General features: G+C 38.2%; 1 protein-coding gene and 1 long non-coding RNA gene across 7 annotated transcripts in view; one reads left to right on the top strand and one right to left on the bottom strand.

Annotated features, from left to right (window-relative positions):
* The window catches only part of aatkb (apoptosis-associated tyrosine kinase b), a 59,136-nt gene that overhangs the window by 7,485 nt on the left and 27,931 nt on the right, over nt 1–23,720 (bottom strand). Inside the window, exons 2-8 of one of the 5 annotated variants that reach the window (XM_079594564.1) lie at nt 23,522–23,655; nt 15,039–15,180; nt 10,630–10,709; nt 9,777–9,895; nt 9,062–9,149; nt 7,554–7,687; nt 70–154 (exon numbers count right to left, since the gene is read on the bottom strand). In XM_079594564.1, coding sequence (XP_079450690.1) covers nt 70–154; nt 7,554–7,687; nt 9,062–9,149; nt 9,777–9,895; nt 10,630–10,709; nt 15,039–15,180; nt 23,522–23,655 — 782 coding nt within the window. Of the gene's footprint in view, nt 1–69; nt 155–7,553; nt 7,688–9,061; nt 9,150–9,776; nt 9,896–10,629; nt 10,710–10,841; nt 11,091–11,190; nt 11,973–15,038; nt 15,181–17,116; nt 17,360–23,521; nt 23,656–23,720 lie in introns of those variants that run through there. The other 4 variants (XM_079594565.1, XM_079594567.1, XM_079594568.1 and 1 more) reach the window with 4 other exon arrangements.
* LOC306989161 lies at nt 2,173–5,985 on the top strand. Of its 2 annotated transcripts, XR_013795593.1 has the most exons (4): nt 2,173–2,284; nt 2,801–2,866; nt 3,058–3,146; nt 5,105–5,985. It is a non-coding gene; the product is annotated as an uncharacterized lncRNA (long non-coding RNA). The 2 variants fall into 2 exon arrangements; XR_013795594.1 differs by having other exon boundaries at nt 2,801–3,146; nt 5,105–5,867.

The raw sequence follows: 23,720 nt of genomic DNA, 5'->3' as shown, positions 1-23,720 counted from the left end.
GTTTATAGATATTATAGATATATATCAAAACTGTACAGAAAAAAAATGTATAGATTTAAATGTACATACCTTGTACTTCTTGTGCGATAGTCCATAGTCTCCAATCTTGACATTTATGTCTGATGTTAGCAGGCAATTTCTTAAAGCCAGATCACTGCAGAAAATCAGAGCAACATAAATAAATAAACATATGATAAGCACCTTCTAAAAATAGTACATGGCCTAAATGTTTTCATACCACTAGCTAGCTCAAAAGATAACTGGATGTTATTTACTCAATTGGAACCACGCATAAAATGAACACAGTAGAAGTTACAAAGTAGGACAGATACAGTGCCAGAAATAGCCATCATTTCCCTTGTGAAAAAGAAGTGTGCTTAATTGTATTGAAAGCGTACTTTTTGTGTGCTTAATATCATAAAAGTATACTTTTTGAAAAGTGCACTTGCAGATAATATAATATAGTTCAAATTAAATACCACTTAAGTGTACTTAAAGGGAATGCACTTTAATGACAATATTTCTTAACACACTTAAGTGCACTTTTTACAAATGCACTTTGTAATAATGTCTAATTAAGTTGAACTTAAAGTAAGTACACTTTCATCACAATATTTCTTAACACACTTAAGTGCACTTTTTACAAATGTACTTTGTAATAATGTCTAATTAAGTTTAACTTAAAGTAAGTACACTTTCATCACAATATTTCTTAACACACTTAAGTGCACTTTTTACAAATGCACTTTGTAATAATGTCTAATTAAGTTGAACTTAAAGTAAGTACACTTTCATCACAATATTTCTTAACACACTTAAGTGCACTTTTTACAAATGCACTTTGTAATAATGTCTAATTAAGTTGAACTTAAAGTAAGTACACTTTCATCACAATATTTCTTAACACACTTAAGTGCACTTTTTACAAATACACTTTGTAATAATGTCTAATTAAGTTGAACTTAAAGTAAGTACACTTTTATCACAATATTTCTTAACACACTTAAGTGCACTTTTTACAAATGCACTTTGTAATAATGTCTACTTAAGTTGAACTTAAAGTAAGTACACTTTCATCACAATATTTCTTAACACACTTAAGTGCACTTTTTACAAATGCACTTTGTAATAATGTCTAATTAAGTTTAACTTAAAGTAAGTACACTTTCATCACAATATTTCTTAACACACTTAAGTGCACTTTTTACAAATACACTTTGTAATAATGTCTAATTAAGTTTAACTTAAAGTAAGTACACTTTCATCACAATATTTATAAACACACTTAAGTGCACTTTTTACAAATGCACTTTGTTATAATGTCTAATTAAGTTTAACTTAAAGTAAGTACACTTTCATCACAATATTTCTAAACACACGTAAGTGCATGTTTTAAAAAGGCACTTTGTAATAATGTCTACTTAAGTTTTACTTAAACAGTTATTTTGATGTATTGACTAATATACTAAATAAAATAATAATTTTAATGGAAAATATGGAAAATAATTGTTTTTAATTTCAACTCAAGTGTGTTGTCCAAAATTATTTTGTTGATGTATTATAAATGTGTTTAGTCTATAATATATTGTGTGCATTAATGCACTTGAAATGTATTTTTCCTCTAAACTGCAATACATTTGTTTATACAGTATACTCCAGTACAACTTATTGTTGACATTTTTATCACCAGCTTCTGCTCTATGAACTCAATTAAAAGTGTCAGTTTTCTACATAATATTTGACAATAAAATGTCATTTATGAGAGGAGTTCTTAATGTAATATTAACGTATTGTACTTTACATCTGTGTAGAGAATACTTTTAATATCATTATGTTGATCTAATTAAATTAAACACATTTAATTGTGAGCAAAGTTAAACAAATCTAAACAAAATTAAACTGCATTTAAATGCAGTTAAAATACATTTAATTTAAATTAGACTACACTACACTATAAAAATGATTGACTTTTAGTTAGGTGAATGAATCAAGTTTTGTGAACTTACAGAGTCTAACAACACAATGAGTTTGAACCTATGGTTTGAACAGAAATTAAAAAGCTGAAACATAACCATGCATGAAATATATTAACTTTATTTAATGCGCATGCGCCAGATATACTACGTCACGATGACGCACTACTTCACCAGAGTTTGAAAAATGCACTGTTATGTTTCTGTAATCGCGATTCGTGAGGAAAGGAAACTGAAGCTGCGCAATCAGGAAGAGAACGCCACGCCACGTTTGATTACAGATGAGACGTTATACTGCAATAATGAGTCAAGTAAGTATATCTTGATGCTTTCTTTATTTTAAAATTTTCACCGTAACATGGCAGTTGTTATTGCGATTAAGACTGTGTAACACATTACATTATTTTAATCGCAGACAGACGCAATAGACTCGGGAGGTGAATTAATCAGGTTTTCAATAATTTATCTATGATTGCATTCTAATAATTTCTTATATCATAATATGTTCGCGTGTGGGTGTGTTCGACGAATTTGGCTGCTGAAAATATATATAATTAAATTAAACCGACTTTTTAAATCATTTAAAAATTACTAAATTCTAAATACGGATCCAATATTGTAACACTCGAAGACATTTATATACATTTAATACATATAATCAATGTTATAACCACCATAAAAATGTAATATATCACTCTAGAAATAATGCTTGTAATGTAGCATTATTTTTTTATTTTTGCATTTGAAGAGTGAGTTGTTCAGTTACTATTTGTTTTGGAATATGTCATTTTTTTGTGCTTATCTGGAGTTACACGTTCATTTTGCAGGATCAGTTCATATGTGATTGGAGATACAGTGCAAGCGGTGTGGAATCACAGGCCCTTATTGATGAGGTGATGTTAACGTTACATAATTTGTCATGAATTGTTGCACAGACAGCACACCCTGATCAAGCTGAAACACTGCTATCAAGTCACTTACTATCCCTATAGCTTTTAAATACTTTGAATCTTCTCCATTTGCAAGTAATAAATTCCCACCTGTGCATTTACAGATGCCCCTATAATCATCATATATTTTACAGGTATCAAACCAAAGGAAGAGGGCCGCAGAATTGCTGTGTCAACCGTGGTACCAGTAAATACAGGAACATCCTTCATGAAGATTTGCGCGGTAAGCTGAAACTTACAAGCCAAGATGAGGAAACGTTTGCATGGGTCTTGGGTATGGAAGTAAAATAATGGCAAATGTTTTTGAAACAAAAAAGCCTGTTGAATTGCACTACTTGAACAAAAAAAAAAATGCATTGCATTAACTATGCTTGCATTTTAATGCATTGTATTTTTAGGGCTTGCATTTTGGGTTGAAATTTAAGCTGTGAATATTTCGATTAAAAACATTTCAAACCCATTTTCATTATTAAAAATCCAATAATCCATATTCACCTTTAATATTTTACTTAAAAAATATTCAAATGGTTTAAAAATACAACCTATAATATTTAACAGGTGATTTTTGGTCAAAAACAATTTTCCGCTTCGCAAATTCAGTGGTTCGAATTGGACAGTAAATTCAACTTTAACATCCAGGAACTGCTAGCCTGGAAATCCAGACCCAAATCCGAAAGATTAAGGGTCTGTGCCCGGTTGCATAAAGCACCTTAAGTGAAATTTTCCCTTAAGTTTGCCCTTATGTTTCCCTTAAACCTAAGGGTGTTGCAGAAAAATACCCTTAAGTGTTACTTAACGGTTTTTTTAAGTGAAACGTCATAAACACTTAGAATTTCCCTTAAATGCTGTTTTTTCACTTAAGTAATCCCTTAAAAAGCGTTAAGTGTTGCATAAAACCCCTTAACGGTCATTTCCCTAAGTATAACTTAAGGTTTGGAAATCGTAACCTTAAGAGTAACGCGGACAAAAAATAAGACGACATGGCTGAATTTATGGAACGAGCTGAAGATAATTATGTGCCAAGAATAATTTTTAGGGATAGGGAGAACCCTATTGTTGCATGAATACCGTTTTGATCGACGCGCAATATTTGACATCACTAACAAACTAGTACGGCGCCCTTGACCGTGTCACAGATCGCAACCACTCTTTACCTGCGGTGTTACAACTGCTTATAGCACTGCGTTTTTTTGCAACTGGGAGTTTTCAGACGATAGTGGGAGATGTTTTCCACGTTCATAAGTCGTCTGTCAGCAGAGTGGTTCACCGGGTTGCGGGGGCTCTTTCCCGCTTGTGTTAGTGTTTTGCGTATCTATGGCAACAACAGACTTTTATAACGTGAATCCAGGATCGCTGTCGTGAAACACTTAAATGTTTCCCTTACCTAAGAGAATCGTTTAAGAGATTATATGCAACACCCTTAAGTTATTCTCTTAGGTAAGGGGAAATCGCCCCTTAAGTGTCATACTTAAGGGAAAAACTTAAGGTGCTTTATGCAACCGGGCACTGGCATTGAGTAATATAAATCACCCAACTCGAGGGGCGGCACCAAGCATGTATTTGAAAATCTCACTGCACGCAATTGGATAATACTAGTACGACCAATCACAACTAAGCCCCATACGCCTAGCTACCAGCGGAGCTAACTGGTATATTAGACTCTTGCCGGCAAAACAGTAAAAACATCCTTCTTGCAAAGGAACGTTTCGAGCACCGTCTTCGGTTCCTCTTTTAGATAAAAGTCTAACTCTTGTTCATTGTAGCGGCCAAAGCTGTTTCAAACAACTGGTGTTCATCCACAGCCATCTTGCAATGTTACTAATGACGAATAATTTGTATCATTATTTTCGTCACGACATTTTTTCACAGACGAAAACGAGACGATAACTAAATAAAAACCAGTTTTAAATGACGACAACTATGACGAAAATTTATTGACATTTGATTGGGGAATGAATAAACTGCTTCATCAGGGCAGTACTAAATAAAAAGAGAACAACATTTTTTGTTATCCCTCTTATTACTATAATTATTAACATTTTGCAGATACTGCAAGGTGTATAACTTTAAAGCGCAACTGTATATCTATCACTTTCATTCAATTGAGCCAAATATAATAATGGACTGGATCTGTTTTTATAAACAATTGTTTTCCTTCTGTTTTTGTTTTCTTTCTTCAAGGTATTTTTTCTGACTTTCCTGCTTCTCTGGAACATTTCCATTCACATATACTCTGGAGAGCTTCTGGGACATAGACATAAACAGCACTTTCCAACAACTTCAAAACATTTGGTGACAAACGATTTTGGTTTTCTTGTTTTTATGCCGTTGGAGTTCTTCAGATTTTGTTTTGTTTTTTGTTTTTAGACAAACTTACATTCACTGTAATTGAGTAAGATTTTAGAAGAAACCATTTGGTCCTGTTGGTGCTAGTAAAGGTTTAAGAGCTTTAATATTTTTACTTTAATATTAAGTCTCATTTGCTAACATTAGTTTATACATTAGCCAAAATGAACTAACAATGAACAATTTATTTACTGTATTTATTCATCTTTGTTAATATTAGGTGTGTGTGCGTGCGTGCGTGTGTGTGTGTGTGTGTGTGTGTGTGTGTGTGTGTGTGTGTGTGTGTGTGTGTGTGTATGTGTTTTTTTTTTATGGGGACCAAATTCCAAATTACCCCAAAAGTAGTAGTACCAGTAAATTACATGGAAACAAAAACAATTTTATATATCATACAGAATGTTTTCTGAAAATGTAAAAATGCATAATGTTTTCTGTGATGTTTAGGTACCTTTGTATTTGAGGAAGAAAATGATTGTGCATATAAGCTTCATTGTCCTCCAGACTCTTTCTAAAGGAGTTAAAGTGTTGTAACTGTTTGTGTTTATGTATAGTGTTTCTTTTGATTGTAACTAGGTTATTAAGAGATTTTTTTTTTATTAAAATTTGAAATGTACTAAATTACAAATTTATTATAATTTTTTAAAATGATAAATGTATTTAATTATATAACGAACGATGTACATGTATATTACATTAAAGTATATTTTAGTTCACATTAATTGCATGTCAGTATATTGTGTAGTGCACTTAAAGTATATTTTAAAGACACTAGAAGCTGTAATGAAAGTAGATATAAAGTTGTATTAAAGTCCCACTTAAGTTGTTCCAAAAAATCACTCTTAATGGCAACTTATTGCATTTTATTTAAACTTAATATGTGATACATTTGAAATTAATTACACTTAATGTGCATTGAGTGCGCCCAAAACAATACATTTAATTCACACTTAAGTGTATTTTTAACTGACATTAAAGTATATTTTAGTTCACATTAATTGCGTGTCAGTATATTGTGTAGTGCACTTAAAGTATATTTTAAAGACACTAGAAGCTGTAATGAAAGTAGATATAAAGTTGTATTAAAGTCCCACTTAAGTTGTTCCAAAAAATCACTCTTAATGGCAACTTATTGCATTTTATTTAAACTTAATATGTGATACATTTGAAATTAATTACACTTAATGTGCATTGAGTGCGCCCAAAACAATACATTTAATTCACACTTAAGTGTATTTTTAACTGACATTAAAGTATATTTTAGTTCACATTAATTGCGTGTCAGTATATTGTGTAGTGCACTTAAAGTATATTTTAAAGACATTAGAAGCAGTAATGAAAGTAGATATAAAGTTGTATTAAAGTCCCAATTAAGTTGTTCCAAAAAATCACTCTTAATGGCAACTTATTGCATTTTATTTCAACTTAATATGTGATACATTTGAAATTAATTACGCTTAATGTGCATTGAGTGCGCCCAAAACAATACATTTAATTCACACTTAAGTGTATTTTTAACTGACATTAAAGTATATTTTAGTTCACATTAATTGCGTGTCAGTATATTGTGTAGTGCACTTTAAGTATATTTTAAGGACACTAGAAGCAATTATGAAAGTAGATATAAAGTTGTATTAAAGTCCCACTTAAGTTGTTCCAAAAAATTACTCTTAATGGCAACTTATTGCATTTTATTTCAACTTAATATGTAATAAATTTGAAATTAATTATACTTAATGTGCATTAAGTGCGCCCAAAAGATTGCATTTAATTCACACTTAAGTGTATACTTTTAAAGTATATTATTTGTGTAATAAGTACACTTTATAAAAGTACACTAAAGTGCACTTTTTTTCCACAAGGGTTTACTTGCATTGTGATGTTACTTTCCAAAAATAATTCTCTTGTCTTCAGGAACCTTTTAAAAGTATCTTGGCAAGGACATGTTGAAGTTGCTTGAAGAAGTGTGGTGATCCCCGGCAACAAAATCACTGATGCTGGAGTGGAGTAAAGACACTCAGGCAGCACCAGGAGATTGTTGCAGGGAGAAACCATCAAACAGGAAGCAGGGAAAGCAGATATTCACACTCATTAGCTTCATACTCATACTTTAAATCTGATGGCAGTCTCCCAAATAGTCTATTTGAGAATGATAATAAAGGTTGTGATGATATCTATTACAGTAGTTCCTAAAATCAAAGGATCCAAAGGTTCTCTAAACAAGAATTTGCACATTAAAATATAATTTTATACATTGATTAAACTATGTATGAAAATGTTGGCTGACCTATGGGTGAAGTTGTTTTTGTGAAGGTGCAGCAGGCCTGAAGTGATCTCACACGCCATTCTCTGAAGCAGTAAGGGGTCAGGGGTCAAGGAATCTGCTGCCCGGCAGCTGCGCAGGTAACCTTTAACATCACCCTGATATCAAGAGAAAACAAATGCTAAAATACAAAGGTAAGGTGTAAATTCAAATCAGTATGCATAATCATCAAAAGAGTGTGCTGTCAGACTGATTTGCCTCAGCTATCCACTGGGGGGAGTTATATAACAAGACATTATTAGGTCAGCAACATTTGATGTTGTTGCTAAGGGTTGATCTGTTGACAATGATGTAGCACATGTGACCTAGCTAAGCAATAACAGGAGAAGAATGATATAAAATAAAGAAGCACACTATCATGTGTGGCTCTTGTATATCAAATAAAGCACAATTACATACAAAACAAGCAGGCAGGCACAACAGTAGGGTGTTGTGCATGGTTGCCATGGCTTTGCTATATGGTTGCTATAGTATTATGAGGGATTTCAGCACATTGCTATGTGGTTGCGAGGAAGTGCTCTAGGTGGCTGCTATGTGGTTGCTTACTAGCCTAATTATATAAACACTACGATATTATGGTCTCTAGATATGGACTATGGGATTTTTATCACCTGTTTTATCATCCATCAGGCAAAAATCATTGGGTTACTTGCAAACAGTGTTAAGGCGAGTTACTTTTAAAAGTGAGGCATTACAATATTCAGTAACACCCTAAAAAGTAACTAATACTAATACTGTTAGTTACTTTTTATGGAAAGTAATTTGTTACATTACTTTTGCGTAACTTTGTCTCACCTGGGCTGGGCTTTCTTGTTTGTTTTTTAATAACAAACTATTTTTTGGCAATGTAAAAACCCTTTCACGAAAATGCAACACAGTAACTTATTAGGATATACTGCTTTCGGGACGGGATGATGAAGGATTCACCAGTAACAGCGGATTATCAGTGAATCCCAGTTGTCTGCGACTAAAGTTTATAAAACTATCCTGTGTAAAATGATCACTGCAGAGGCGGGTGTTGGTGGTGATCCTCAGCTCTCCATTAAGCTGGCTCTTCACAAAATTAGTCGTTTTTCGGAAATTAAAATAAGGACACTGATCTGTTTTGTAAGTGATTGCATTGCATGTATGTAAGTAATATGCATTTCCATGATGAAGGCATAGCTAGCAAACTGTAGGCTGTAGTAACTAAAAGTACTGACAGTAACGAGTCGCGATTGAGCGGCGAACTGATGCGAATGTGCTCTAATGTTAGGGGCGGAGCCAGCCTCCGTGGCTCCAGTGTGTCATCGACAGTAGGGGCGGGGCCAGGAGCTCAGTGGCTCCAGTGCGTCATTGAGCCACCGTTTTGATTTGAGGTATGAATTGTGTTTGAGATAAACCAAAAATTAACACTTTAGGTTAAAGGTTTTAGAAAAAAACAAATAAAATAAAATAAAATAAAAACAGAAAAACAGAGCTAATAGACTAACCAGTGGGCAGAACTCCATGACCACTAAGTAGGGTGTGATCTCTGTGCACTGAGCGAGGCATTGCACTAACGCCGGATGCTGGAGAGACCTGCAGAAAGAGTTTTACCCCAATCATCACTGCAATACACTGTCAGAATCCACTTTGGTTTTAAAGAGATCACTCAAAAAGGAAAATTCTGTCATCATGTACAGTATATTCACCCTCATATAGTTCCAAACCTGTATTATTTTTTTCTGTAGTAGAGCACAAAAGAACAATGAACAATTTAGAAAAATTCCTCTGTTCGCTGTTTTTTCTCAGTGTTCTACAGTAAAAGTCAGGGGTGTCAGAGTAGTTTTCAAACCCTTTGAATTTTATTTTATGGGACAATGAATGAATGTTAATTTGAGTCAACTATCCATTTAATGTCCTAAATTTTAGTTACAAATTAAAACAAATTTTACTAGACATTTTACCCAAAGCAATTTAGGGCTCCAAAACAACACTGACCCCACTTACTTTTACTATGGAGAAATAAATAAAGGAAACAAACAGAGACATTTTTCTAAATTGTTCTTTTGGGTTCTACTACAGAAAAAGAAAAAATACAGTATATTTTTAGAAGGAAAATCAGCCTAGGAGGGATTTGAACCTACAAATAACACATCCTTATTCATTCTTGTAAAAGAAATGTAATAAAAGATATAAATGAAATGCAATGCACGATTTGTTTACCGGTATGGCCGAGCCTCTTCCAGGAAATGCATCTGGTCCTGCACACTGGCACTGGCCTTTAGTTCCTTCACCACCGCCTGGGTACTGCTGAGACCAGAGTGAACCTCCCCCAACAATACCTGAGAACGACACCCCACAGACACACATATACACAAACACAAACACACAAGGGAAAGACAACAGAAACACACATACAGGTATGAACAGAGGGAAAATGGACAAAACACACAATTATGGACAGGGTGACACAGATAGACACAAACAGATGTGCACAAGAAGGAAATGGGCACATAGGAAGGAAGGAAGGAAGGAAATCGAAGACAGACAAACAAACCCAAAAAGATTTAAATCAAGTCCAGGAATCATGCGAAAAGTTGCTCAAAGGGAAATGCAGAAAGACGAAACAACACAAAACCAGATGAAACATCGGTAAACATGCAGCCAGAGACAGACATACAGATGGACATACCCATTCAATGGAAAGTTGGGGTAATTGGGGTAGTGTGTGTGTTTATGTATGTGTGTTACAAAGACAAAGAAGTAGAGAGAAAGAAAAGAGAATGAGAATGAAAGAGGCACAAATTATTCCTATGAAATATTAAAGTGCTTCTGGAATTTACTGCAACACAGAAATTCTCGCAGGGAACAGTCAAGACACGAGTCCGGGAGCTTGAGTATTACTGAAGCATGGCCAAGGTAACGCAGCATGGAAGATATTTTTACATCCTTGGGTCTAAACTACAGAGCTAAACCGAGCTAATACACGAGGAGTAGCAGTACACGAGGGCATCCATGTCTACGAGCTGGACATTCAAAACAAATATAAAATAAACAATAGACCAACTAGACTTACCTTGCCAAACCAGCCATGTCCAATCTCCTTTATATAAAGCAAACTATGGCGGCCAAGATCTGTGGATCTCAGGAGCTGGACTAAAGGATGATTATCAGACAGAGACAGAGCAAGATATTAATTGGCAACATGGACCAGTGGCAAAATCTGGCATTCAAAAACTAATGAAATCAAGAAAAGTTGAAAAATGACGTAACACGAATAAAGTATACTTCTATTGTGCAGACGATCAGATGTTCTTGCTTCTATTCTATTGCTGGAGAAGATGATCATCAGGATGATCATATGTTGACAATATCATTTGAAATGAAAAAGTTTATTAAATTAGAAAAAAGCAGAACAGCAGCATTTTCAGCATTTGGACCCCTCTATACATATTAAATCCATTGCATCGTCAAATAAGCAAATATATAAAAACAAAACTGATAAAATACAGAAAATAGAAAAACTTCAACCTATGTAAAATGCAAAAAAAAAAACAAAAAAAAATCAATATGAATAATGAGAAATTAGCATCATTAGTTAAACCATTTTGAACTGTTCCAAGTCAACGTAACACACCCTTAGTGCACAGCTGAGGCTTGTAAGTGCATTACGTGAAGTCTCATCAAGATTTTCCTTCAGCAAAAAAAAATCATCCTCCAAATATCCTCTCCAAAAGGCAGTGAGCAATCTTCTGAGCAAGAGAGAGGTTAAACGGCACAAAATCAAATTCGAGAGTCTGCCTTAAGAGTTCTCGCCGTGATCTATCAAACTGCTTGAAAAGCATTTTTTCTGAAATGCAGAAGTCAGGGAATGGATGAAGACTGCCGCAGTAGGGATAGATTTGACCAGTGATTTTCTGTATCGTTCAACCTCCCGTCTGACAGATCCTTGTATATCTCTATCATCTCAAAAAGCCATAACAGTCTCTTTCTCTCTTTCTCTCATCTCATCGTGCTCACACAGACAGTGTATTGTAAGGGTGCATGACATACTGTCTCACTCCCTGTTCTCTTTTTATGCAGCAGCCATATTTTACGCCCATGTGGCGTTGTGGAGGCTGTTCATTCTGCCTGCCCCCTCAGAGAGCCCTCGCTGGGGAGAATTGGGCTCTTTGTCATGCTGGCGGTGCTGCTTGGTACCACTGAGAGGATGGAAACACTAATGCTATTATTCCTGAGGTTTCTAGCCTAAGTCTGGGAAAGCAAATGGCCGGTAAACAAATCAGAATGTTTGATGTGGGAACGAGATACTAAATATTATATTACAATGACTGTTGCAAACAGCCATACAGCATTTATGAAGAGACTGAAGATGTAGTTACAAATTGTATGGATTGCAATTAAGTGAAATTAATTTATGAATCAAATCAATGTGTATATCCATCATTAGCAACACAAAGTCAACAAGAAATAGAAAGAAAGAAAACAATCAATACTTTTTGGTCATTGAAATTAAATTTAAAAAAAATTACGAAAATCAGAAATGATGACTTGGCAACTAAAATAAATAAGTTTACTTTAAAATGACTAAAACTGAAATAAAAATAAGTTAAAGCTATAACTATTTTAAAATAGTTTTATAATGACTAAAATTAAAAAAATGTTTTAATGAAAACTCAAAGTATAAAATGAAAAGCTAATTCAAAATATGAATAATAGTATTTAAACGGTAGGCTAGTAAAAACAGAACTGTAAACTAAATCTCCAGTATCCTGCTGGAACATCCAGTTTGAGCTTTTAGCTGTTTATGGAAGCGTCAAATAAATGTTAAAATCTTTAAGCTCGTGTTGGATTTTGGGAAATAATGCTTCAGCGAGTGTACATCGGATGTACTCTTGAAATCAGAGTGCATTGTGGGCATAAAGGAGTGAACGAATGTAGGGAATGAAGTCGTACACAGAATTCGGACACCACTGTGAAATGTCCGACAACTGATATAGTTCACTATATAGGAGACGAGGAGCGGTTTTGGACACAGCTTTAATTTAGTCACAAAGACCAAATTATGAACAAAACAGAGCTGAACAGAAACACACTGAGGTCTGCCAACAGTATGACAACAAGGTGTCAGCAAAAATCACATCACGTATCAGGATTTTTCTCTATGTGTATGTGAATATACATGAATGACTACTCAGCCTGCTCATTACCACAGTGTTGGTCAGTGACAGTGACACGCTGGTCAGATGGCTTCTGGGAATGCAGTCGTTGGGAAAATAATGGTGAGAAATCATTCCACTCAAACCAAATAGAATTATCATACATTATCAAATGTGTTTACGCACGACTTGCTTTATTTGTCCCTCTAGTCTAGTTTTCCCAGCAATGCAAATCAGTGTGATAAAGAGGGTGTGTGCGCATGTTATATATGAAATGATGTGATTTTTAAAGTATTCCCTTGCCCGGAGGTGTGTGTGTGTGTGTGTGTGTGTGTGCGCGTGCGTGCGTGCGTGCGTGTGTGCGTGTGTGCGTGCGTGTGTGTGTGTGAGGGTGTGTTTACGAGCACAGCTGTGTTGGGGTGGATACTACACACCAGAGTGCAATACATGATCTGTTTGGCTGAAAGCTCTCAAATCGGATGATAAACACTACAATTAGCTTTTTCATGTCTAACTGACTTCTCGTGTGAAGAAAGACACGTCTGATTACAGACAGATGCTATCCGTGTCACAATGACTGAAACCTGCACTTCCTGGCAGGAGGATTGTATCTGACCTCAACCTCATCCTTAAGGAGTGACATCATCTCAGCCATGCCTGAAACCAGGCTGTTTATTACATTCTTACAGATGGGCCCAGTGGACTATACCATAAGTGGGATTTTTTACTTTGATGAATTAGCATTTTGTCGGTCAGGTGGCAAAATACTGCATCTATTATTCACTTAGTTAGCGCATAAATTAAATGCCACATCAGAGGGTTGTGTGAGAGTTCTGTGAGCTAGATATGGATAACCACAACCTCTTAACCTCTGACCTTTACTAATCGCACCACATAGCTGTTAGCATCACTGTCAGACTATAATAAATTGAGTTGTTGTTATGGGAAAGAGGGAGACAGATGGATCGGAATGTACACATCGTCTCTCAGATTCCTCAGATTCCAAGGCACATTTATGTAGGCTGGCTGAGGCGGCATTATGCAACAGGCAGATGTTTGTGCTGGTCAAGACTGAATAAGAGAGAGAAAGACGGAAAAAAAACGCTCGAGTGAATAATTGTTTGGATTTTAAAACAATTTGCTAGTGGGGTAAGAAAAATAAACTTAATTAACACAACACTCTATGTAAACAAGTCTTAATCTTTAAGGATGTTTTTACTGAAAAACAAGGCAGAAATGCAATTAATATTGAGAATTTGCACCAGTCAAGAGCACGCAAATCTAAGAACTCTGCGAATACTGACTCCAGTCTGTCTCTCTTCAATGTATTTGCTCCCGCCAGCCATGTGGTCTCGGGTCAATCCATAGATTCCGGTCCAGAGATACAGACAAAAGAAAGAAAATTGTTGAAGGCCATGTGAGAACAAAAGCTCAGATTGAGTTGTGCACTATTTGATTTGAAACTGCCTTTTAAATTCCAATTCAGTGTCTAAACAGTGTTTTGAAAAGTATTGTATATGTTTGAAATGCGACATACACTCTTAAATAAGGGTTTCAAAAAAGGGGTTATCGCAGCGATGCCATGAGGAACCATTCATGATTCTTCATCTCCAAAGAACCTTTTAGTGGAAAGTTCTTAAAAGAACCCTTTGTTCTTAATTGAATTTTTTTTTTTTTAAATCTAAAGAACCTTTTTCCAATATAAAGAACCTTTTGTGGATTTGAAATGTTCCATGGATGTCAAAGGTTCTTCATGGAACCATAGAGTGAATAGAAATAATTAGTATATTTAATTATTCTTATTAAATGAACTTAAATTGGTAAATTCCGCATTGCATCATTCCCATTCAAATTTCAATTCAGCTTCATGTAGGGTGAGGACAATTCAATTCAAATTCACACTCATAAATTGTAAGGTTAATAGTTTAATTTTTAATTTTGCACAGCATGGAACAGCTGGCCTGGCTTCTGAGGGTCCCGAGCAAGGCAGGGTTGTGGGACGGTGTCAATCCCAGAAGGGAAGAGTGGAGGCAGCAGCAGGGCGTTGGTTTCTTCTGGATTTTACACTGGAGAACTTGTGGGTTGGAAGTGAAACCGAACACATTAACAATATTCTCTGGAAAAAAATTAAAGCTCGGTCCAATCCAGAGAATGTGAAACCCGTATGGGAGTTGCATAAGCGGGGTCAAAGCGGATTCAGGACTGGGAGGAAACACTCAACAACCCCAATCCGCTTTGGGCTTTCTTAAGTGCTATCACATCTGGTCTTGCTCATATCAAAAGCTTCTTTTTAATAATCAAACTATGCGGTGTGACAAAGACCCACCTGATCGGCCAGGTTGCTTGGCGACGGGCAGCGAGACCTCGGTGAGAGGCAGGATGTAGACGTCGGGGCCGTTGTGAGATGCAGGCGATGCCGGCGTGGACATGTCCGCTGGGTATTCCTCTCCCTCTGCATTCTCAAACTCCTACGGTAGAAATGAAAAACACAGAGGTCAGAGGTGAAGGTAGCAACTCTTAACCCGAGTGGGTAAATGTCTTAAAAGACATTTCCAGGTTATTTTTCACCCCTAGTTCAAAAAGATTATTTTTTAAATTATATTTTGCATAAAGAAAATTAACCCAGTTTTTAGAACTATTGAGATTTTTATTTTGCATTATTTTCATGATAAGAACATTTTCCCTCCAAAATGAGTTTGAAATAATTTTCTTCCTCATGTTTAGTCTTTAGAAGAGATCCATGTAGTCAAATTGTGTGTGTGTGTGTGTGTGTGTGTGTTGAGACATGATGTACAAGAATAAACAAGGAGTTTCTTTAAATTGAGAACAAACATCAGTGGCTTCTTTAATTGCAGAGCTTTTAACCTGATTATTTGAATGAAATTAATATAAAAAGACCATTTAATGCTTACTGGAACAAATGACAATTTATTAAGCAGTCCATTACAGAGCATGTCACTATAATCAGATCAAATAATGAGCCATCAGTTTAATCTGAAGAGCTTCAAACTTATACGTTGCTCCAATGTGTTTTTCATCTCTTTATGGATGTGGTGAAACTACAAAGAGAGATGAGACAGTGCTAAGAAAAGACAAGGAAAAAACTTGGCAGGATCTAGAAATCGGAAATGCTCCTCCAGATGCAAGCAAATTTTCTGTGAACGCGAGTGCAGAGATATGGGGTTGAAGAAATGGAAAACAGTGACCTAGGGGGGGGGTCGCACACACTTAAACGTACAAGCTAACAGACATATACACACAAACATTCAAGTTCCCCAATGGGCCCCATCGCCACATCTTCACACGCCCCACACGGCTGCCATATGACCCGGCTCCTGATCTGCCCAGCACAAGGCAGCGCTACTGAACACTGTCTTGATACTGACAGTGCTGAGGTTCCCAATAGGGCACGCTCTGATTCGAACTAAAGGCCAGCACTAATGTGTCGCCTAAAACCACATTGCTAAGCTCAAGTCACAGGATAAACATTCCAGCCAACTGAATCGCACTGGATTTTTTTTATCACATCAGGCTCAGAAACATCTTCTCTGCACTGTTATAAACTCTGTAGAAGAAAAATAAGCAAGTACATGTCCATTTTAAGTATAGGGATTATTTTTCAATACAAGCCAACACATCCATCCAAAAACAATGCATTTGGCAATCATCTTTGACTGGAAATGGCCCATAAACATCTCAGTAAAAACATGCAAAAAAAAAAAAAAAAAAAACTATTACCGTATAAAGAATATTTTGTCACACAACATGGGGTAAATTGTCACAACGAGAACCTGTCATTAAACAGTCAATTAAAGGCTTTCAGCCGACATTTAAATAGTACAGCAATTATGAAACACAACAAGCTGCCTAAATGGCAGAAATGTGAAAGGTAACCTTTTCTGTTAGTCAACAGTAAGTGTTATTTCAAAAAAGTATAAAATGACCACATATTCCAAAACGTGATAACTTGCAGCACTTAAAATCCAAAATTACATATTTTTTATGTTTAAAAAAATTATGATATCGATTGTTTTTTCTAAAGGAAAATTAAGAAATTATTCAAAATATTTGAAACCAGCATTCAAAACCACTTGAAGGGCAAACCAGCATTTATGTGCATCCCTATGTGACAACTAGCCCCGGTCTGCACAATATATTGCATTCTATGTGCACCAACATCACTGAGCAATGCATGATTCCAATAATGGCTACTCTACATAAAACATTTTCAGATTTTCAGGTTTCAGATCACTCAACCTTATCTACTATAAGCTACACTTTAAATTTGATAATTAAACAGCATTTATTCTTTAAATATACTCAAGCACACCATTATTAAAATTAAAACAACCTTTGAAAGCTCTCTTCCAAAAGTGCAAAGATTTCATCAATTTCCCATCTTACCTGCCCTTAATGCACGTGTTAGATCTAACAGGTTGTGCTGAATCTTTAACTCTTCCCTTCCACCCCGTGAACCTGCAGTGCTGGGCTCTTCACAGAGCACCTGTGAGGTGTCCACATGACCCCAGACGGATCCCTCACTAGACAGAGCATTAGAAACCAGCCCATGCTGCTGCGCAACCGAGTCCAGGTCTCGAGAATACATCATGATAACTCTCCAGAAAACTTACAAATAAAGAGCAAATGGATTCTCTACTTGAGAGAAAGAGAGAGAGAGAGAGAGAGAGAGAGAGAGAGAGAGAGAGAGAGAGAGAGAGAGAGAGAGAGAGAGAGAGAGAGAGAGAGAGAGAGAGAGAGAGAGAGAGAGAGAATGCAGGGAGGGGCAGTTCCTGTGTTCTTCCCCTGAGAGTGTGTGGACGACCAGAGATTAATAGTAGTGGAGACGCTTCCACAAAAATGCGAGGCTGAAAAAAAAAAAAAAAAAATCTAACAGGGAAAGGCTTTCACATTCTGTGCTCATGACATCACTCTTTTTTCTTCATCCTTCCTTCCTCACGCTCATTCTTTCTCACATGTGCATGACAGGCCCTTGCACAATGAGCATGCTCACATGTATGTCTGCATTTACAACACAGATATTAAAAGAAGGGAAATATTCTAAACATTTTACTGTATATATGCATGTTCATCCATTTGTATATAGATATTGCATATTCATATCCGCTTACTGTTTTAACTGTCTTTTTGAGCTGAGTACATTCCCGTTCGAATGTTTGAGGTCAGTCATTTTTATATAAAAAAAACATTTAATTAACACTTTTATACAGCAAGGACATATTAAATTGATCAAAAGTGACAGTAAAGACAGTTATGATGTTACAGATGATTTCTATCTCAAATAAATGCTGTTGATTTTACATGAAAGAATCCTGGGGGGAAACAATTCAGGGTATCACAGTTTCCACAAAAATATTAAGCAGCAAGTTATCTGTCACAGTGTCTGGTTTGAGTTCCCTGGGTCACCACTAGATGTCCTCCTTCCCCACGGTGTTTGTCACATTCTGAACTACATTCCCCACGATCCTTGTTCTTCATTGCACTCAGCTGTCCCTTGTCACTAATCATTGCACTCAGCCTATTCCCCATTAGCTTTGTCGTTTCCCTGTGTATATAACCCTGTCTGTTTTAGTATGTGTCACGGAGTCCTTGTTATATGTCCCACCACTTCTGGATGTCTGTTTCTTGCCCGGTCTTGTTTTGTTATCGTTTATGGATTGCTTATATGGTTTTGACCCCTGCCTGGATTAGTTGTGAGTACGGATTACCCAATAAACTGCTTTTGGATCTAACCCCTGTTTCCCGTGTGTGGATCGTGACAGAAGGACTCCGTCATGAATAGATCCAGCGGTAAGGGTTTTCGTGGCTCTTCCCCAGCCATCAAGAGGGGAGGTTCGAAAGAGGTTCTACCGCGGATGAACATTTTTCAATGTTTTGCACTATGGGCCCATCAAACGGAGGAGATGATGGCGACCAAATCCCCTGAGCCTCCTTCAGTCAGGCAGGAATCTTTTGAGGGAACCCGCCTGGCCAAGTTTTCTGGGCCCCGTGGAGGCCGCAGGGGAGGAGGTACTAGAGGCGACTTCCAGCACCACTCTTCGCCTCAGTCTCTCTTCCACCCTGGGCCGGTGATGCTTGACCCAGAGCTCCCTTCACCGTTGTTCCTGTCCAGCCTGGAGCCTACTCCTCGCCATCGAACACGGAGGAGGAGGAAGACTTCCTGCCTCCTTAATGACCCGGAGACCGTCCCTGAGCAGATCGCTGTCGTCCCAGTGGCCGTGCCGGTGCAGCCCACTGTCGTCCCGGAGGCCGTCCCCTCCGAGCAGCCCGCTGTCGTCCCGGAGGCCGTCCCCTCCGAGCAGCCCGCTGTCATCCCTGAGATTGTCTCGGAGCCGCCCACCATCAGTCCTGCCATGGCCAAGAGAGCGGTCTTCCTCTTTTATGCGGTGGCGGTACTGCATGCGTGGAGGAGGCACAGGATGTCTGCCCTTCCAGAGACTGTCCACGTCACGTCTGCCGTTCAGGAGACTGTCCACGTCACGTCTGCCGTTCCGGAGACTGTCCATGTCACGTCTGCCGTTCCAGAGACTGTCCACGTCACGTCTGCCGTTCCAGAGACTGTCCACGTCACGTCTGCCGATGCAGAGACGGTTCCTGCACCAGAGGCTGTTCTCGTCAGGCCTGCCACGGCCAAGAGGGCAGTCTTCACCTTTTACACAGTTGCTGTCCTGCGTGCCTGGGCTGCACACACAACCAAGATGACAGCCTCCAGTCTAGTTGGAACCCCGGACACTGTGCTTCAACCGGTGTCTGTTTCTGAGCCTGAGCCGGTGGTGTCTGTTCCAGTTCCTGAGCCGGTGGTGTCTGTTCCAGTTCCTGAGCCGGTGGTGTCTGTTCCAGTTCCTGAGCCGGTGGTGTCTGTTCCAGTTCCTGAGCCGGTGATGTCTGTTCCAGTTCCTGAGCCGGTGATGTCTGTTCCAGTTCCTGAGCCGGTGATGTCTGTTCCAGTTCCTGAGCCGGTGATGTCTGTTCCAGTTCCTGAGCCGGTGATGTCTGTTCCAGTTCCTGAGCCGGTGGTGTCTGTTCCAGTTCCTGAGCCGGTGGTCTCTGTTCCTGTGCCCTGGCCACCCAAGGGGTCGTCTCCGCCCTGGCCGCCCGGTGGACTGTCGTCTCCGCCCTGGCCGCCCGGTGGACTGTCGTCTCCGCCCTGGCCGCCCGGTGGACTGTCGTCTCCGCCCTGGCCGCCCGGTGGACTGTCGTCTCCGCCCTGGCCGCCCGGTGGACTGTCGTCTCCGCCCTGGCCGCCCGGTGGACTGTCGTCTCCGCCCTGGCCGCCCGGTGGACTGTCGTCTCCGCCCTGGCCGCCCGGTGGACTGTCGTCTCCGCCCTGGCCGCCCGGTGGACTGTCGTCTCCGCCCTGGCCGCCCGGTGGACTGTCGTCTCCGCCCTGGCCGCCCGGTGGACTGTCGTCTCCGCCCTGGCCGCCCGATGGACTGTCGTCTCCGCCCTGGCCGCCCGATGGACTGTCGTCTCCGCCCTGGCCGCCCGATGGACTGTCACTCCCTGTCCCCGTTTCCCTCCATGGACCTGGCCCCCCATCCCTCCCCCTGTTTTTTTTTGTCTGTCATTTCTTGGAGCGTCTGGTAGCCGCTCCGTAGGAGGAGGGTTATGTCACAGTGTCTGGTTTGAGTTCCCTGGGTCACCACTAGATGTCCTCCTTCCCCACGGTGTTTGTCACATTCTGAACTACATTCCCCACGATCCTTGTTCTTCATTGCACTCAGCTGTCCCTTGTCACTAATCATTGCACTCAGCCTATTCCCCATTAGCTTTGTCGTTTCCCTGTGTATATAACCCTGTCTGTTTTAGTATGTGTCACGGAGTCCTTGTTATATGTCCCACCACTTCTGGATGTCTGTTTCTTGCCCGGTCTTGTTTTGTTATCGTTTATGGATTGCTTATATGGTTTTGACCCCTGCCTGGATTAGTTGTGAGTACGGATTACCCAATAAACTGCTTTTGGATCTAACCCCTGTTTCCCGTGTGTGGATCGTGACAGTTATCAATGAACAATGATAACTTGAATCTGCATGTTTATACAGATGGTCTTAATGCATTTAATTGTGTTGCATCAATAAAGATCATTCATAAAATTCCCTTTAAGCATATACTGTTGCAGTACATGATGAAGTTACTAGACAACAGATGAATAGCTCTAATTTATTCGCCAACACTTGATGAGTTTTCAATATTGACCCTGCATATACAGCTCCCAACATATTAGCATAAAAACACACTTGCACTTTATGTAAGCACTGCATTACAGTCTCACCTCTACCTAACAAACACGTTTTTTTCCCGCAGCGCTCACATATTGTGTAACCGTGCATGTGAAGCCTGTGCTAAATGCTAAAGGGGAATGAATCAATTACCTTCAGGCCTGTCAGGCTTCCACCTTGTGTGTAAGAATGAAAGCCATTTAAGCAGAGACAGGAATTGTGTTAGGTAATAGACAGAGAGAGAGAGCTGGTGTTCCACTGAGGGATTGTAATTACAAATATTTGGCCTTTACTGGAGACCATGTGCTTAGAAGCATGAAAGAGCTATCCTCTTCTCTGTCACACACTTACACGAGTCTCATTTCTCCTGTGCCTTGACCCACTTTAAAGTTGCTGCTGAAAAATGCACAGAGACCTATGGGCCATATGCCTTTAGAAGGCCTCCGCTGCTCACTACAAAAACACGTCTACAGGGAAGTGATTGTGTCCCTGCGCTCTCTTTGCCTTGGCTCCTTTACCCTTTTGAGACAGGACTAAGTGGTTTGCTCTGCAGAAATGGCTTTACTCTGAAACTCTTAGACTTTAAAAGGGCAAGAGGACATGCAGCTGAACAGAACGCATGTGTGCATGCGCTGTGCTACTTTTCAAGTAGCTGATCAAAGCATTCCTACAGATCAGAAACAGGCTCAGAAGTGATTCATGAATGATGCTTTTCAGACTTCACAATTTCATTCATAACTGCAGGAGAGCAACAGGCCAAGAAGTCGCAACAGAGAGAGATGTTTATGTGTTAATTCGCTGCTGAAATCTCCAGCCAAAAACCTCTCTATGACACAATCGTGATTAAATCTGAATAGATGTGGTGTTTATATCAGTGTATTAAAGGGTAAATGTTGCCAAAATTGAACCTAGGCTCTTTTTGTTTATCTTCCCGAGTTAAACTTTCGTGTAAAAGCATAATTAGAATGGAAACGCCACTTTTAAGATTGACCCTATTTTCGGATTCGGTCAAAATGCATTTTGAATGGGAGAGGATGGGGCACTTCTATGATAGCATCAAAATCGCTATATTTAAAACACTAAGAAGGCTCGACACAACATAAAACTGTGCTTGAAGGATCACCAGGGGCTCTACACACGAACTTGAGCATTGACTACATTGTTTGTGTACATAAAATTTACTGAAAAGAAACGTTTTGAACAACTCACTGTAGCTGTGGTTCTTCCCGGCCGCCGGCATTTTGTCAGTCAAAAATAGTCGATCTGTATCACTGAATCATTTCATTATTATATGAGGATCCTTTTTCAAATACAAGGTCAATATTGATTTTCGCTAACAACAAAACAACAAATTATCCGTGAATTTATATGGAACTAACTGGTTTAGGAGCTTTCCATCTTTACTCTCCTCCCTGTTACATTGCATTCGGAGATCGACTACTTTTGACTGACAAAATTCCAGCCACCGGAAACACTAACTGATAAAGTGAGTCGTACAAAACCTTTCTTTTTAGTAAACTTTATGTACACAAACACTTAATTCAATGCTCAAGTTCATGTGTAGAGCCCCTGGTGATCCTTCAAGCACAGTTTCATGTTGTGTCGAGCCTCCTTAGTGTTTTAAGAATAGCGATTTTGATGCTATCATAGAAGTGCCCCATGCTCTCCCATTCAAAATGCATTTTGACCGAAAACAAAAATATGGTTAATCTTAAAAGTGGCGTTTCCATTCTAATTATGCTTTTACATGAAAGTTTAACTCGGGTAGATAAACAAAAACAGCCTAGATTAAATTTTGGCAACATTTACCCTTTAACACTTGATTGTGATTGGTCAGTTGTAGAATTCTACAATACATTTTTTTGTATAACGACGGCTAAATGATAATAACTGATTCTATAGCTAGTTTCATGGCTCATGTTTCACTCCATGCTCCCTTTCTCCTCGCATAATAATTTCAACTCAAATCGATTTTTCATGATCATTTATTTACTTATATGGTAAATATAATAAATCTTTGCCTCCGGGTCTTCCGTCACATCATTAATGCACATTTTGCTATACATATTCATAGACAGTAGCATGAGAAAGCCAGAGCGTTTACTATATATACTATATTTACTACAGAATGTTATTGTTTTATCATTGTTAAATAATATTCCTAATGAATAGTGTTTGTTTTAATTCAAAATTCAAAATATTGAAAAAAAATCAATTTAGTGGTTAAGCAAAGCTAATTATTATTAGAATGCATCTTGAATTTAAGTATATATCGTCCTTTTCTACATTTTCACTAAACAATAAACAAGAATGAATCTAGCTTGAAACAATAAGATTATTATTTTTTAAATAAAAAAGTCTGAAAAAAATTGACAGGAAAATATGAGAAAGATACTGTAGAGATTTGCATTGTGTGCTTATATAATTGGCCTGAGACTAACATAGTGTATTTTATTATGAATATTCGTATTGGAACTGGTCGGCTTATTTCAAAGATTGGGCCCTGTAAATCATGTTTGGATTTAAGAGCCGTTGTTTTAAAAAAAGAGATTGAAATGAAAGAGGGTCTCACCTTAAAGCCAATGTTACCTCGTTTACAGCAGAGGCAAGCCAGCATGAGGAAGATGAAGGTAAAGAGTCCAGAGAAAGACACAGCCACCACAGCCAGAGAGGATGACCAGGACAACTCACTCAGTGGAGCGCCATCTGCAGGACAGATACAACATTTCTTTTTCAACATCAAGAAATATATATAAGTGTGTGTTTTTAGA

This window comes from Phoxinus phoxinus (assembly GCF_949152265.1).
Source record: "Phoxinus phoxinus genome assembly, chromosome: 21".
Lineage (NCBI taxonomy): Eukaryota > Metazoa > Chordata > Actinopteri > Cypriniformes > Leuciscidae > Phoxinus > Phoxinus phoxinus.
Note: the sequence above shows the minus strand (reverse complement) of the source record. Positions and strands in the feature narration are given on the sequence as shown.